Here is a 17,809-nt window from a genome sequence, read left to right as displayed (position 1 = left end):
GATCATGAAGTAAAAACAACCAAGAACCAAGACTGAAGGGGAGAAAATCCATAAGACCATGAGGAAAAAGCACTGAGAGGAACCAAGACTCAAAATGGTAGACTCCCTTAAGATCTTGAAGTATTCAAGTGATTTTGAGACACTATGTCAAAACAATGAGATATTACATTGAAAGAAAATAACTGGTTATTTTGGGATAGTAAATAATTATAACTAGATACCAAGTTGTATTGTGGCATTGTCATGATTTTGATCATAGAAATTCAGTATTTAGAGAAAGTGTCACTATTTTGACTTAGTATGTCAAAAATCTGACATACAGCAGCCAGAAACGGAGACAGAGTGGAAATTTATTTCTCCTTTACGTCAAAGGAACATACTTTCATGGAGTGCAGTCCATAGCTCTCAATTCAAAGCAGACTAGTCCATGATGCCTCTGACCTGCTGCAGTAGAGCTCCATATAAAGCCATGGCATAAAGCTACATCACTAGAGAAGCCTGGAGCCACCAGCCGGAGCTGCGGCCAGCACGCGTGACCTATATGAATGTGAGTGTGAATGAGCAAAAGGGCTGCTCACATTCACAGCTGAGACCCCTCACAATTCGGAGTGTTTCCGCTGATGACGCCACTGATTGAATAAAAAGAAGGAAAAAGAGGAAGTTGGAAGTTGGCGAGGGGGAGGACTCAGCTGTAGGTTGAAAAACCTTTCAGCACGTTTGGGACAGTGCGCTGAAAGTGAACGCTCCACTGATTTCCCAGATTATTGGCCTGTGCTGTAATTTTATTATTCTGCGTCTGCCGGCTTGGGAAGTGAGACCCGAGCGGAGAAACCAGATCAGTGTTTGGGGTCCCATTCACATGCAAATTGGTCTGAAATCAATAGCCGAAGTAATTTCAAGCCACGATGTATTTTTACTGCACTCTGAAATATTGCTAAAACATCGCAATGAGAAAAAACAGTTTGTGAAGGTGATTAGTGTGACTGTATTGTTTTGCCTTTCTAGTTTCCATAGAAACATCCATCACAAAGCAGAGGGGTTCCTTCAGAGTTTCTAAGCACAAGACGTTCCTCAGGGGAAACTGATAACCATTTTTCCTGATCAATAAGTCAGCTGTAATGCTGAGCTCATAACTGTTTAACTGTGCCATTGATTTGTAGCTTCTGGTGCTGGAGCACAGGATGGGAATTGAGTTAGAGAGGCAGGGCTGCCTTTTCCCTCACACTCTCTTGAACGTATAGAGTCCTGTCCCTTCATTCATGTCGTATCGATTCGGTTATGCAAACAAAATATTAAGAAAATTAATTCAGTTGATTCTTATTGATACATTAAGAAGCCCTAGTTAAAGTAAGAGCCTCATGTACAACTTAGAGCATAGACTAGAAATGGAGATTTGCATGTCGACCTGCCTCATGACTCAGACACGCACTTAACTGACTTGTGACTCTAATGCGCTTCACTAACTTGCGACTTTGACGCGTACTTAACTGACTCACAATTCGACTCAGACATGCACTCATCTGACCCGCAACTTGACTCAAATGCATGCTTAACTGACTCATGACTCAAATGCATGCTTAACTGACTCATGACTTGACTTAAATGCATACTCAACTGATTCACAACTCAACTCAAATGCAAGCTTAATTGACTTGTGACTCAGTTCAGACTTGCGCTTACCTGACTCCCAACTCTAAAGTTCACTCAGTTGATTGACTTAACTTGAACGCACACTTAGCTGACTCGTGCACATATTAAACTGACTCAAGACTCAAATGCATTGTTTGATTTGTTTTTCATTGTTATATGAATTTTAGTTCTTTATTTTCAGTTTTTCGTCTCTAGTAATGTAATGAAAGCTAAAAACTCATTAAAAAACCACTGTGAGAAAATGTTATGATGCTCAATAGAGAAGATTTAAAATAGCTTGGCTTAAAATGACTTTACATTAAATTACATTATACGTTATTACGTTTCTCTCCTTTAAAGTTACCCATTTGGAGAAATGTGTTTGTTTGTCGGCTTGATTTTTTTGTTTTTGCTAATTTTAGATTATTAATATAACATCAGATCACAGTAATGTTATTTAAGTCTATCCCAGTGCCTGAACATTTATTCATTTTAAGATTATGAGTTCATTTACAGCACAAGATCTTTTTTTCATATTTCCTTATAACATTTTCTCACCATATTAGCAGATAATTTAGCCTAATTAAAGCAACGTTTTACACGAATTGCTTTAATTTTCTTTTTTGACATTTGTTTTTTCATTTGTGTAGCGGTTTGTTAGCAATAAAAGCTCTGCTCTGAAGCTCTATGTGGCGGGAAGATAATAGGTGGACTAATAACATTTGACTGAAATGAAAGGGTAGCGGTGATGGAGGGTGAGGCCTTTTGTGTGCAGTGCACTAACCCAGAGATCAATTCCAGGTCAAGAATTACAGCCATAATCAGTGAGTCACAGGTGGAGCTGGAGTCAGTCAATCTGTAATGGACTTAACTAGGGGTCAGTGCAGCGCCTTGACCCGGGCATTAATGTCGTCGTAATCAGCAGCAGCAAGCACAGGGCTGTACAATGTGACAATGTCGTCGCACACAGTAGGTTTGGGCAATATCCAACTGCTTATCCTAACGGCCCAAGAGCATCAGCATCGGCTTCGCAGTACGGGCTGTGATGCAGGATCAGGTCAGGGGTTTACGGTAGTTTATACACAAAGTGCTGCAGAAGGTACAAAATGTACAAAAGCAGTTTGCCTGCTGAAAAGAAGTGCTTTTAAACACATTTCTCGATTTGGAAGCTGAGACATCCCCTAGTATTTCTACAGCCTTTGCTGCTTTTAGAAACGGTGGACAAAGTACACAAATCCTGTACTTGAGCTAAAGTAGAGATAGCAAAATATTACTCCAGTAAAAGAAGAAGTTCCTCCCTTTAGACCTCCACTTGAGTAAAAGTACTAAAGTATTTGCCTTAAAATGTACTTAAGTATGAAAGTAAAAGTACTAAAAGAGTAATTATGACTCATGTCCTGTTATCATTTTTATAACAAGACTCGCTTCATGAACTCATTTCAGGTGAAAGTCCTCCAGTGTCTATAGAGTCTATTAAAATGATCATAAGCACAAAACACTGAAGGTAAACAGTTTCCATCAGGGAGAACCGAGTGGCTCTGAAATCACTTTTACAAACAAGCAAAGTTTCAGTTTAAGATTACTTTTTAACTTAGTTACAAGTTAAATTTAATTAAAAACTGGCTTTAAACTCAGGATCACAGATGAGTATCCTATACTGTGTTGATCTGTAGGCCTCTGTTCATAAACATAAACCAGCCCAAAGTAATTTACTATAAAATGGAAGTGTTTATGTAAATTCAGAAAAAGAAACATGATACCCTGACTGGGCTCACTTTGTTTTGATGTTACGTTTTTACACACACATAAACCCAAAGGAACGACAGATTTATCATAATGTTGTGGAGTGAAAGTAAAAAGTCGCCCAAAATGAAAAACTTCAGTAAAGTACAGATATACGAAAAAAGTACTGAAGTACATTAACGAATTACATTTACTTCGTTACTGTCCACCACTGAGTTTTAGCCTCTACACTATCATTAGCCTGTTAAGATTAAAGCTTTACCTCATTTTCGTTTCCTGTTTTGAAACAGGACCCCAACCTGCATCATGCATTACTGCTGGTGTAGGTCTCTTCACACTTCAAAAAGGCCAAAAAAGCCGGACTTGAGTGCCAGTTTTGAGTTACTAAGGAGAAATTAATTATATATTCTATATATTGCACTAAAATGAACACTGTATTCTGACAGAGAGAGTTAATGAACAGATACCCAGTTAACCGCAAAAACTAAAAGGGGAAAAAACCAGACTTCAGTCAAAATAAGGACAGAGCTCTAGACTTACTTTATTGATGATAGCTTTTTATAATAAAATAATAGCCTTCAAAATCAGCAGGCCTTCGTCTTGGGAGAGTAACTGAACCTGGCTCTTCAGATGAGCTTAGAAGTATAAACGAACCTGTGTAGGGTTAGACACTATTGGAGACTTGTTGTCTTCTACACGGGGTCTTTTCTCTTGAATGGAGCCATATCAACATGTGAGTTTGTCAGAGAAACATTTAACGAGTGTGTTTACGTGCACTTAATCATCTGATCCGATTTCAGCAGCATACTCTGTTTTCTTAGATCAGATTAAGGCCTAGTCGTCTGAAGAAATTTTCATTTCATTTTGTCCATTCATCGTGAAATTTACGTACAGTGTAAAGGACAACAGACATTTTCAACTGAAAAATGTCAAAAAAAGTATATGTATATATATATATATATATATATATATATATATATATATATATATATATTTCTGTTGTCAGAAGAAAATAAAACCCCTATAGGTTCCCTATAATATGACACGTGTACACCTGATGGCATCACATGCACATGCACAGCTGGCGTCCGTGCGATCACTGATGTGTCTGGAGGTTATCGCTTAGGTTGTGTTGATAATCTCACACATTCATTAGCACAAACCTTCTTCTTCCTCACCATCCCCACCTCTCTCTCTCTCTCTCTCTCTCTACAGAGATGAACATGAGAGCTGGCCAACTGAGAGAAAAATGGAAAGAGAGAGAGAATTGAGTTTTTCCTCAGACCTTTATTTAGCCATGAGAACATGGCTAAAAAGAAGCGGATGGGTAGAAGAGCAGTGATATTACAGTGACATTACAGTGAAAAAGGAGCTGAAGCTTTATTAGCGCTGTGTTGAGGGTTGTGTGTGTTTGCATTGTGTGGTATGGAGCAAAGGCCAGGCATGTAATGGTGCTCACGTATAAGGGCTGTTCATTCTGTCTTCATACGACAAAAAAAAAAGAAAACACAAAAGCTGTGGCATTTAGAAAAGAAAGGGCTTTCTAATAAACTATGGATTAGGTGTTAGATATTATGACTTTCATATTGGAGGGGGGGGGTCCCTCATATTACAAAAGACCCTAGACAAAGACCACCCACACACACACACACACACACACACACACACACACATTTGTAGACCCATAAAGACAGAGGCAGAACCTTCAAGTCCCCAGGGCCAGGATGCCCCATTTACCTTAGTTCATTTAGTGCTCACACACACACACACACACACACACACATACATATATATATATATATATATATATATATGTATGTGTGTGTGTGTGTGTGTGTATGTGTGTGTTCATTTTATACCTAATGAAGATGTGGAGTCAAATATATATATGGCCTGTCTTGCAGTGTATCAGGGTTTTAGGACTCAGCCTGAATCCAAGAGGACACAAAATCAATAAAAACATGTCCACCTTATGCTGATTGTTTATATCTACTCATAATAACCAACAGAATGAATCACCATCATAATTCTTGCACTTTCAGCTCACAAACACTCCAGACGAAGAACCTCTGAAATGGTAACTGAGGTGCCACTTGTTTTCAAGATTTCTATAAGCAAAAAACGACAAAAAATTAGCAGGCACCAGGAGAAGCCCAGGGCCTCCTGAAAATACCAACATATGGCCTGTGTGACTGTCACATGCAAATACTTTATAATTGCAATGGTGATTGACCCAAAATGCCAAAACATTCCCCAGTATTCTAGGGTTCTAAGGGTTAACTGCAAGCATCTGTCGTATTGCATTAAAGCCCTTTAATGTGTCCACTTTTAGGTGCTGTTGGTCAGTTCTTTTTCTCGAGTCAGGTCATTTTTGTCTTGGAATTGTACAAAAACAAGCCTAAAAACGCACACTGTTTATTGAGAGCACATGAACATCACCGATCGGAAAGCCAGATTCTTTTACGAAGGGTCTTCATTAAAATATTTCTGGTTACATGTGTCAGTTGTAGGCTGGAGGTTAGGGAACCAGGCTTGTGACCAGAAAGTCCCCTGAGCCTACAGGTCATGACGGAAGTGCCCTTGAGCAAGGCACTTAACCCCCAAATGCTCCCCTGGCACTGTGGGCAGGGTTGCCCACCGCTCTGGCGAGCGTACTCGCAGCCCCCTGGTGTTCATGTATGTGGTGTTTCACTGTAGGATTGGGATAAACGCAGATGTCTAAGTCCTCTGTGTGCACAGGTGGCCAGTGGCTTGGAATTCTGTTCTATTCTGCATGAAGAACAAATCCAGCTGATTTGGGCAGAAAGCGTTCCTCTGCATTCAGCTACTTAGAGGTCTCAAACCCACCGCCTGAGGCTGATCCCGCTCTGCTGTTTGGTATGAAGTCTGACTTCATCACTTGCTGAGCGCTTCTTCTTTGGTTTCAGACTTATTCAATAGTCTTATCAGAGGCTTCTGTTGCAGACCTGCAGCTTAGCCTAGCGCTGTGTTCTTCCTGCGTCTGTTTCTGTCCTCCTTTCACCCCCCCTCTTTCTCTCTTTCTCTCTCTCTCTAACATGCATGCTTCTTCCTCTTCTTGCTCGCCTCTCTCTCTGCAGCTCCGCTGATTTGCTTTTCTAAAAGATAAGCAGTCTCACTGTGATTGTGCACCTACCCCCCCTCCATCTCTCTCTCTCTCTCTCTCTCTCTCTCTCTCTCTGTCTCTGTCGCAGTGTATAAACCAACAGATTGTTTCGGACACCCTGTCACTCAGTGCACTAGTGTTCAGTTTAATTTTGAAGCTAAGCATTGTTGCGCTAAGCTGAGGCACCGGGAGTGTGTGTGTGTGTGTGTGTGTGTGTGTGTGTGTGTGTGTGTGTAATGGTCTCAGAAAAGGAGAAAGAGAGAGTTGAAGAGTCAGAAGAAGAAAGAAAGAGGCAGGATCAGAAAAGGAGAGAGAGAGATGGAGAAAGAGAGAAAGAGAGAGGGAGTGAAAGAGAGAGAGATAGAGGGAGAGACAGAGAGAGAGAGAAAGAGAGGGCGAGAGAGGGAGAAACAAACAGATAGAGGGAGAGAGAGAGACAGAGAGAGAGATAGACAAACAGATAGAGGGAGAAAGGGAGAAACAGAGAGATAGAGGGAGAGAGAGAGAGACAGAGAGAGAGAGAGAGAGAGAGAGAGAGAGAGAGAGAGAGAGGGAGGTGTGGAAGCTCTTGAAGCGGAGCTGTGTTGGAGGGTCCTGACAGCGCTCCCCCCTCCTCCTCCAGCACACAGGCTTTTTGTCACTGACCTGCTGAAGATCCGCTCAGAAGACTCACTGCAGCACACGCTCACACTCCTCCACACACACACACACACACACGCACACACACACATACACACACGCACACGCTCAACCTCACTTACACACACGCACTCACACACTCACATGGACACTCTGAAACACTCCCACACACGCGCGCAGAAGAGGAGGACAGCTGGACGCCTGAATGAGGACGGACTAACTTTCAGCTTCTGAGCGAGAAACTCGCACCGCGGCTCCTTCGCAGTGGCCAGGACTGCATCCTCGTCTTCCTCCCCCTCCTGGTGCTCCGTCCGCTGGCCGCGATGCAGGTGTCCATAGCCTGCACCGAGCACAGCCTGAAGGGCCGTAACGGGGAGCATGTTAAGCAGAGCTCCACCAGCCCCGGCGTGGTCAACGCCGCGCGGGCAAAGTTCCGCACCGTGGCCATCATCGCCCGCAGCTTCGGCTCCTTCACCCCCCGACACCACATCTCCCTCAAAGAGTCCACCGGAAAGCACACCGGCATGAAGTACCGGTACGTTCAGCTGCTTTAATCCACCTACAGCCTCTCTCTCTCTCTCTCTCTCTCTCTCTCTCTCTCTCTCTCTCTCTCTCTCTCTCTCTCTCTTCTGATGATTCTCAGGCAATTTCACTCTGCCTCTTTTAGACATTACTTTTTTCTCTCTCTCGGTTTCCTTTCCTCTCTTTTTTCAACTTTCCTTTTCTCCACTGTACTCTCTTCCCTCCCTCTCTCTCTCCTTTCATTTTTTCCTCTCTTCTTTGTTTTTCTCATCTTTCACTGTCTTTCAGACTTCCTAACTTTCCCTTTTCAGTGTAGTCTCTCTCTCTCTCTCTCTCTCTCTCTCTCTCGAACATTAACTTTCCTCTTTGATTCGAATATATATAGTATACATATTAGTACATATATATATATATATATTTCTTTGTGTTATAAAACACAGATTGGAGTGTGTGTGTGTGTGTGTGTGTCTGTACTGTATAAGTCACTATCAATGAGAGAGAGAGAGAGAGAGAGAGAGAGAGAGAGAGAATGGATGTGAGTGTGAATCTCTTGGCCAGTGCAGCATCTCTTTACATTCATTTACATCAGGCATGCATGTTTTGCCTAAAGTCAACAAACCGGACACGGTACAGAGGTTCTGTCGACTTTCATGCTGACTCTGCTGATTCTCTGCAACAGACTGTTTTATAAAATGCCATTTTTCTGCAAATCCTACTGCACAGCCCATTTTGATGCACTTAAAAAAAAAACACAGAACTCTTACGCCACAATATTTATGTAACAATCTTGCGCCGTAATATTTACACTTGTCAAGTGTTCAGCGCTGCAGTGGATCTGTCATGCATTGGAGCTGTGTGGCAGCCAGGGGCACCGGAAACACAGCACGGGTAGATAGAGAAGTGGGTTTTGCTAAATATTGGCAAAAAGAGAAAAGAGATCTGCTTCTGTAAAAGGACAGTGACCCTAAACACACCTCGACCTCCACCAGGGACTACTTAAAATCATGAGCATCACTAAAAAATCAGTAACTTGACTTCAAACATTATGAGCACCTCCTCGTTTCTACACTTATTGTCCATTTTATCAGCTCCACTTACTGTATAGCTGCACTTTGTAGTTCTACAGTTACAGACTGTAGTCCATCTGTTTCTCTGATACTTTGTTAGCCCCCTTTTACCCTGTTCTTCAGTGGTCAGGACCCCCATGAACTCTCATAGAGCTGGTACTGTTTGAGTGGTGGATCATTCTCAGCACTGCAGTAACACTGATGTGGTGGTGGTGGTGTGTTAGTGTGTGACGCACTGGTCTGAGTGGATCAGACACAGCAGGGCTGCTGGAGTTTTTAAACACTGTGTCCACTCGCTGTCCACTCTATAGACACTCCTACCATGTCAGTCCACCTTGTAGATGTAAAGTCAGAGACGACAGCTCATCTGCTGCACAGTTTGTGTTGGTCATCCTCTAGTCCTTCATCAGTGGTCACAGGACACTGCCCACAGGACACTGTTGGCTGGATATTTTTGGTTGGTGGACTATTCTCAGTCCAGCAGTGACACTGAGGTGTTTAAAAACTCCAGCAGCACTGCTGTCTGATCCACTCAGACCAGCACAACACACACTAATACACCACCTGAAGAACAGGGTAAAAGGGGGCTAATAAAGTATCAGAGAAATGTTATATTTATTATATTTTATTGATCGTTTAGCCTGTCCCAAACACTTGAGCCTGATGATTGTACAGACTGTTGGTACAATTGAGGAAGGACACAGTATTGTTGGCTTCTTTTTGCATGTGAGAATTTCTTCCCAAATGTGGACTAGTTCACCTTTTCGTCACCTTTGTGTGAGGAGCCGATCTCACTTGGGAAGATGTTTAACCATGCAATGCATCTCAGTGCATCCCCTCGCCCCTTTCCATCTCTTTTCTTGGTTTCATAAAACTTTAAAAAGGGATAAAGGTGACCAAATATACCAACCACGCTGCTTGACAGGAGCAGATAGCTTCAAATCACACTGTGGATCACACCAGGGTTCACCTGAGCAAACCTCAGGCCACAGTTTTCAGGAAAACCATGGACTGCATTGACCTTCTTGATGTTCTAATCTATATATCTTTCTTTTGTCTATCTTTCTTGGGTTCTTTACTACATCTCTCTGTTCGGTTTATCGCTGTTGTCGGAAGAAAACCTCATATCTCCAAAATGGTATCTTTACAGGAGAAGGAAAAAACCTACCTTTACCTTTAGTCTAAGAACTTTTTCCAAGTCATTTTGGGCCATTTCCTTTTGTCTATTCATCATGAAATTTACACACAATGTAAAGGGTAACAGTTATTTTCAAATTATGTCCAAAACTAAAAAAAAAACGACAAAAATGGACATACAAGGTTTTCTTCCAACAACAGCGATACAATAAGTGTTTGAAAATGAATGCTTGAGTAGCCATTATGGTTATAGATGCCTCGCTCATCCTGTTCTACAACACGTTAATAGAGGAGCTCATGTTGGTCTCCCTGTATTCATTTTCATCAAGAGAATCCAGATACATAAATCACAATAACAGCAGGCTAAGAAGAATAAACAGTGGCACAAGCAATCGTTGAAACAGCTGTTGACATTAGCTTTAGGCTAGTTAGCTTGGGGAAACATTTGTTGTCTTGGCTCAAAACTTGGGGGTCTCCTTCTCAACCTCTGACACAGTAGCCACGTTTACATGCAAGCCTGATAATTCTTTAATAATCCAACTAATTGCTAAATTGGAATAGAATGCATCCATGAAAACACCTCAGTCAGACTAGACTAGTCCGATTAAAGTCATTTGGATTACAGTTTCTATCCGGCTGAATGAGGTGGGTAATCCAGTAAATAATCCATTAAATAGAAGGATAATAACCATGTAAACACCTGTATCTGATTACATTCCCTAACGTAAAGTTTAAGTACGTTCTGCATGTTCGTCACGTCATAGTGAAAGTTCATACCATTCAACATGGCAGAGCAGAAACGGGTCTGCAGAGGAGGCGAAGTTTATGCTCTGATCTTTAAAAGATGGCGGTGGGACGGACGTCCATCTTATGTGTCTCAGAACACGACGTCTTCCTCTCGGCCTTCTTTAATAAGGACATGTGAGGTATGTTTCCCTGAGTCTGACGTCATTTTGCAGCAATTATAAACACAAGCACTGCTCACTGCTGCTCATCTCACTCTGACTGAACTCACGTGATGCTCAATGTCATGGTAACATCTACATTAAGTGGCGTTCACATAATTATGGCTCAGATTACTTGTAACGTCCATGTAAACGGAGATTTTCCATCAGATTGTTGAGTAGAGAAAAAAACACCTCAGTCTTAATCTGTAATCAGAATCTATTTAATTGGATTCGCAAAATCTTTGCATATAAACACAGCCATTGAAATCAATTGTTGAAGGTCTGGCGATCGACAAGATCATGGGATGCGTTGTTGGTGTCCTGATCGGCTTTCACTGAAATTTTTTGAGACACATGAAACTGTAACAGCTAAGTTTCAAGTGAGTGTCAGGATGTTTTATATTATGCAACCCAAGTGCAGTGAAAGCCTCTTGTAGGTTGAATGAAAGGGAATGGAAGAGGAGCTTGAGAGTGCATTTCAATATATGTTGATATAACACAATTTTATGTGATCCTACTTCACTTCACTAAAGATATCCGTAAGCTGTTGGCAGGTATTGTTGTGCAGTGGCACGCTGTCAGTAACGGAGCTCATAAGGAGAATTGTGCCCAGGAGGAAAGCGACTTTCTAGAAATGACACTTGTAACTCCCACGTCCATCAAAACATCACAAACACATACTGAAAAAGCAGGAGCTGTGGGAACCTGGCATCTGTCCGCAGCAACATCCTTTGAGGTTGAGAAATGTAATGGAAACCCGTGAGAACTGGTCAGAAAAAAATGTCCATGCAGTGGCTTGCATGCAGACGTAAGTGCTGTAATGGTAGGAGGCTGGAAGCAGAAGGTATAAGACAAGTTTATCAATGATCGTAATGATGCAAACAGCGATATATTTTTTATATATTATTTATTTTTTTGGTCTATATTCTAAACAATAGACCAAGCTGGCAATAACGTAGTCGCTAAGTTATAGGTAAATATAGTCACATGCAAAAGTTTGAACAGTGCTGCTTAAATTATAGGGTTTGTTGGTTTTAAGTGGTCAACACATCCTCTATACAGAACACATGTAAATATCCCATTTTCTGCTATTTTTCTGCATAGATTCTAATTATCCTGAAAAAATAAAACAAAATATTACATTTGCATTTCCACTGTCTTTAGAAATTCAACAAAACATGTAATTTATTCAGAGGTGCCCAAAATTTAGCAAACAAGTATGTATCAATGACACTACATCGCAATGTGCCTAAATAACATCAAACCTACCTGTAGTGAACAGAAAGGCCCTCGCAGCGAGTGAAGTCATTGGTCCATTGGAGTGCATATGGATATTGTTGAGATTTTCGACCTCCCAAAGATGGCCACTAAAGTTGTGCGTTGACTGACTCGTCACTCGACTTGAACTCGTCCTTAATTACCTCACGGAATTAGGAAAAACAACTTTGACAGAACTAAAGTTCTACATGCAGTAAATGCAATGACAGCAAGTGCACCCAGTGCAAGAGCTAAATTAGCATGTCAGCTAACGTAGCTGAACTTTTAGAAGTTAGACTTCACATTAAAACTTTAAATCCCCGGTTCTCAAACTGGTTCTCAGGGCTTTCCAGCTGGCCCACCCTTTCCTCTATCCCTATTTGCTGTGAGTTGGGTTGGAGCAAACATGTGGGATTAGCTGTTATGCTAGCTAGATTTCTTGCTATATAAACTATAGACTCCCAAACAGATGTGACAATATATGCAATTTAAATATATGTGACATTTATGATCATAAATGGGTGTCCCATATATCGCTGTAGTCAGAAGAAAATCTTGTATCTCCATTTTTGTCATTTTTGTTTTTGACATCATTTGAAAAAAGTCTGGTTCCATTGACTTACATTAAAAGGAAAGTAGGTTTTTTCCTTCTCCTGTAAAATTACCATTTTGGGCATACACGGTTTTCTTCCAACAACAGCCATATCTAACTTATATTTGTCTTATATATGTGACATATGGCAACTTGTATGGAATAGAATATATTGCATATATTTCTCTTATATACTAGCTTCATGTTATATAATATAAGGTTTTTATGCATCTTTGATTCTTCTACATGGCTAATAATGAAGTGAAATTTTGCATTAAAACATGAAGATTTGGTTTTCTGACACATTTAAATAATAATTACTTTAATATTGAAAAGCAAAGAGATAACATAGTAACAATTATAAAAGCACTGCAATGTATTCATGTATTGGACCTGTATGTTTGATACATATTTTATGCAATATTTTATACTTAAAAATATGAACACAACATCTAAGTACACATATTTTGAAATATATGCCTGACCATTTAGTTATATGCGCATGCACATGGCCAAAATAAAACTAAAATTACTCGAGACGCGAATCACGGCCACATGAAGCGTCTCTGCCAGCTGCTGATGACCATTTGACCAGTGATGACGAGAAAGATCAGAGGCAGAGCATACTGGCAGGAGCACCAGTTGGCATTCGGAAATGGTAATGGAAACCCTTGAGAGGTAGAAAATAAAGCCAGACCCCTGAAACATTTAGCCATGCCAGACCACAACCCCTCAAGAGCCGGTCCATTGAGACCATATTGTCAGCCAGTGGTAAGTGCCAGCGGTAATGGATGCCCAAACACTCCCTTGAGACTCCCTTAGACGCAGTGATGTTTTTGTTATCACTCTTCAGATTGATTAAAATGTAAATTGCTTCCATAAAGAGGGAATATTGTGGGTCAGTAGTGGCCATAATGCCTTCTGGGTGTTGACTAAAGTGCATATGGGAGCTAACCACTAATGCTAACCTCAGTCTCCTTTAACTGGGGTAGGCAAAAATCTAATTTTTCCACTTACCCTAGATTTATGTGATCAGCCAAGGCATGTTTGGAGTCCAAATTTTGAGGCTAACTTTGCTAACAAACACTACAACACTGTAGTCACCCAAAAAGCCAAAAAAGGTTTTAGTAAAAACACATCCCCAAAAATTCTCTGAACCTGCTTAAAATTAATTTTGGTGGTGTATTTTTACAGAAATGATTTGTGCTACTTGGGTAGCTTGTGTTCTGGTGTTTGTTAGCAGTGCTAGCCTTTAAGTGATAATTGCCTCTAAGCAAATGAATGCTGTGAAAATAAAGAATGCGGCTTGAGCTTTTTTTCTAAACAAAACTAACCTTTAGTGTTTTGTAAGAAGAGGCATTTTGACACGGCTGTCTGGCTTGTCAGAGCTGACCTTTCAGTGGATTTGGACGAAGCAGGCGGATGCTCGGCTCAGTTCTGCGCTCCTCCTGCTCTTGGAGGTGGAGCCAGCCAAAAGGTCAAGGCCAAACACTCTCGCCAAACACAGCTGTCTCCTACAGAGCTCCTGATGTGGCCCAACATGAGCGCCAATGTTAAATTCTCCTAACGGACCTGTTTCTGAACCACCAGGAGGAAGGGGCATTCCTGCATACAGATGCAACCTTCGGAGAGGCACAAATAAGACTGCACTAGCCACCTCCTAAGCCACTTCCAGTGCTCTGCATACTGGACAGTGATTGATTGATTTATTGACTGCATTGTTCCGTGAACTCAAGACTGAGCAGTGAGCAGTGTATGAGCACTCCTTAAGTAAGGTGCCCACAGCTGCTACCGCTCAGCCCTAATAACTTTGTCTTGGCTCTAGTGGCCTGAGGTGGCCTAGCAGGTTGCCTGGGTGTTACAGTTAGCAGTCTTTGAGAACAAAGTGAAATAGTTTATTGTAAAACGTAGTCGAGTTACTCAGTAGTCTGTGATTTAGTATGTACTTCACATTAAATCAGTCACTACCAAGAATGCAAATAAGCTAAAGATAGCATAGAAAGTAGGGCTCGAGGTGAGAGGAGGGAAGAGTAATCCTGCTCGTGAAAATATCATCATATATATTTAGATATCGCCCAAGCCTATGGCTTCCAGTCAGTAAGTACATCCTCTTCCAGCACCCATTCGTAGTTTAGGTCACACCAAAAAGCAACAAATACAAACAGCAGTGTCTCTGAACTCCCATAACGGGAGGAGGTGTAAGTCAAGCGCTCTCTCACCATCCCACGTAAATATAGTGTTGGCGGACGAGTAGTGTTGGCGAGCAAAAAGTGTACAACATTTTTTGTGAATGGGAAAACAGCAAGAAAAAGGACACTGCACTGGCCTACTAGGCCAACTCCAAGGCTCTCTATAGTGCACAGCGTTCGATTGATTCATTGACAGCTTTGTTTAGAGGTTGGAGACGTCTCATTAGACTCTTTGTGCTTGTTCCTTGCGGGTGAGTTCAGCTGATCAGGAATATTAATTAGCCTTACTTTTTATCTATTTTACTTTTTTGTATACACGAGATGTTTTCTCCGAGTCTAAATGTTGTTAGCCCATCGTGTGCTGCAGGGCAGGAGGAATAACGAAGTGATATGAAAGAGAGAGAGAGGAGTGGACTGTGTTTGCTCAGAGTTTCAAAATGAAATCTATTAATAAAACAGTATGTTTCTGTCCCTGAAGAATGTGTGAGCTATTACAGCCATGCAGACTGTCAAAGCCAAGGACTATATGTACATTCAGATCTCACCCTCTGCTTCATTTGATGAAAACTTACCAGCACGGTTCCATTTTTCGCAGGTGTTTTTCTATTCTGTGTCCGAGTATGTAGGCGTAAAGCAGTTCGCTCGAATGAAAGCCCTGTTTTCTCCATGAGAGAGCCACCTGACCTCTCACTGCAGCAGAGAGGCTGAACACAAGCAGCCCATACATGACACAAATACGTTTGATTGCTTTACTTCAGCAGTTCACAGCATATTAATGTCAGATGGATATTGCAACTCGGTTATTTGTGTCTTCATTATGTATTTACTACATCAATAAACATTACAGCACATGCATTGCAGTGCACACACATGCATTTTTATGGCCTTGTCAGGATGTGAGGCCATGCAGTACAGTACTGTGCAAAGGTCTTAGGCACCCAAGCAATATCTGTTTATTTGTGTAGTTTGTGTTTATTTGCTGAGAAAAGTGTTAATATTTGAATTAAAAAAAAATAATAATAAAATATATATATATATATATATATATATATATATATATATATATATATATGCATGTATTTATGAATAAATAGTGATTTTCTGGATGTTACTGTGTTTGTTTACCCATTTCCAAACCTCTCCTCGAGGAAGTCCAGCATTATATGTAGTTAAAAAGCAACTCCTGGTTTGACCAATCAGTGCTTCAGTAAACTGTTCTCATGATGTAATTGGTGATATTAGCAAATGTCTGTGGTGGCTGTGAAGGAGTCAAAGAAAAACAAGAATTTCTTGTTACTTTTTATTGTTTTTATGTTTATTTGAATAAGGAATAGGACTTTATTCTAATGTATATTGTGATAAACTCACTGATGAGTTAAATTTTTGAAAAATTTGCTTAGATGCCTAAAACTTTTGCACAGTACTATATAGTATAACCTCATATCATGTCTTTATTCTTCTTTTCTTTTTAGGAGACTTGCTTTCAGTTTTTCAAAGGCATCTGCACACACCTCTGAAGTTTTAGAAGATTTCACCGTCCAAATAATACAAAACTCATTGAGTGATGTTGAGACCTGGACTCTGGGGTGGTCATTGCATTGTTTTGAGGACACCAGTAGCTTTTCTTGAGAGCTACACACCCTTTCAAACTCGTAGCGTTGACCTGTCTTCTGAGTGGGAGGATGGCTGTGGATTTTTTTCAGATCTATATCAATAGTGGAGCTTGATTTCTCAAAACAGTTTTGGCCATTTAAAGTGGAAATTAAGTAAATGAAGGGTGTTATCTGATGTTAGTCCCTATATGTACTACAAATAAAAATAACAGTAATTAAATGGCCAATATGTGTCATATATGCAAGTTCCTTTTTGTAATGATAGCATGTCCCACATGTATTATATATGCAAAAGTAAGAATATGCCATTTTCTAAGCCTAACCTTCAGGAACAAACAAAAATAGTGTTGCTATTTATCATGCACAGCTTTTGTTCTGTTTGACCTTGCTAAGGTGCTCGGCATTAGAGGTCCTGCTGCCTGAGCCAAACCATATCACAAAATACTGGGTTTCAGCTAGGGGTGGCCTGACTTCAGGTTTATTAAAGTTGACAGTTACGTGATGAAAGTCGAGACTGCATTGATTAACTGCTGATGAGGTTATGAATAAAACTGCAGGAGGAGGGAACTTTACAAATCTTCACAGGCCAGAAGACCGTAAGGCACCTTTTCCAACAAGTCATTGCTAGCCCTCAGGAAACTGGAGATACAGACCCCAGAATCCCCGAAATTTGTATCCAACTTAGGTGCCTTAACTCTGCAAAAACAAGTAGAATTTATGTCTTAGATGTCCCCCATCCAACAACGTATTTGGGGAACCAGAGAATATCTGATCTCTAAAGTGCTGAAGAAATGTTATAATAAAGCCAAACTCCACAGGTCATTAACGTGATTAGGTGTAAAAAGAGCATCCCAGAGAAGCAGAGTCTTTCCGGAGTAAAGATAAGGGGGGTTCACCACTCTGAAAGACTGCACGATCAAATAGTGCAACAATTCAAGAATAATGTTTCTCAACATAAAACAGCAAAGGCCTTTTCATCGTCTACGGTACATAATAACATTAAAAGATTCAGAGAATCCAGAGAAATCTCTGTATGCAAAGGACAAGGCCAAAAACCGGTATTGGCTGGCTGTGATCTTTGGGCTTTCAGACGGCACTGCATTAAAAACAGCCATGATTCTGTAGTGAAAATCACTGCATGGGCTCAAGAACACTTCTGAAAACCACTGTCTGTGAAAACAGTTCATCAGTTCATAAATGCAAGTTAAAACTCTTAAACTCAAGAAAGAACATGTACATAAACCGGATCCCGAAACACCACCACTGTCTCTGGGCTTGCACTCATTTAAAATGGACTGAGGGGAAGTGGAAAAGTGTCCTGTGGTCTGACAAACCAAAATTTGAAATTCT

The 17,809-nt window shown here is 40.8% G+C and overlaps 1 protein-coding gene across 3 annotated transcripts in view; it reads left to right on the top strand.

Annotated features, from left to right (window-relative positions):
- The window catches only part of kcnab1a (potassium voltage-gated channel, shaker-related subfamily, beta member 1 a), a 245,703-nt gene that overhangs the window by 94,704 nt on the left and 133,190 nt on the right, over positions 1–17,809 (top strand). Inside the window, exon 1 of one of the 3 annotated variants that reach the window (XM_017715428.2) lies at positions 7,044–7,670. The exons of the other annotated variants lie outside the window; for them this stretch is intronic. Within the exon in view, the coding sequence (XP_017570917.1) occupies positions 7,459–7,670 (212 nt within the window). The 5' untranslated portion in view covers positions 7,044–7,458. Of the gene's footprint in view, positions 1–7,043; positions 7,671–17,809 lie in introns of those variants that run through there. 3 annotated transcript variants of the gene reach the window in all.

Source organism: Pygocentrus nattereri, chromosome 7, assembly GCF_015220715.1.
Source record: "Pygocentrus nattereri isolate fPygNat1 chromosome 7, fPygNat1.pri, whole genome shotgun sequence".
In the NCBI taxonomy this organism is placed as follows: Eukaryota; Metazoa; Chordata; class Actinopteri; order Characiformes; family Serrasalmidae; genus Pygocentrus; species Pygocentrus nattereri.
Note: the sequence above shows the minus strand (reverse complement) of the source record. Positions and strands in the feature narration are given on the sequence as shown.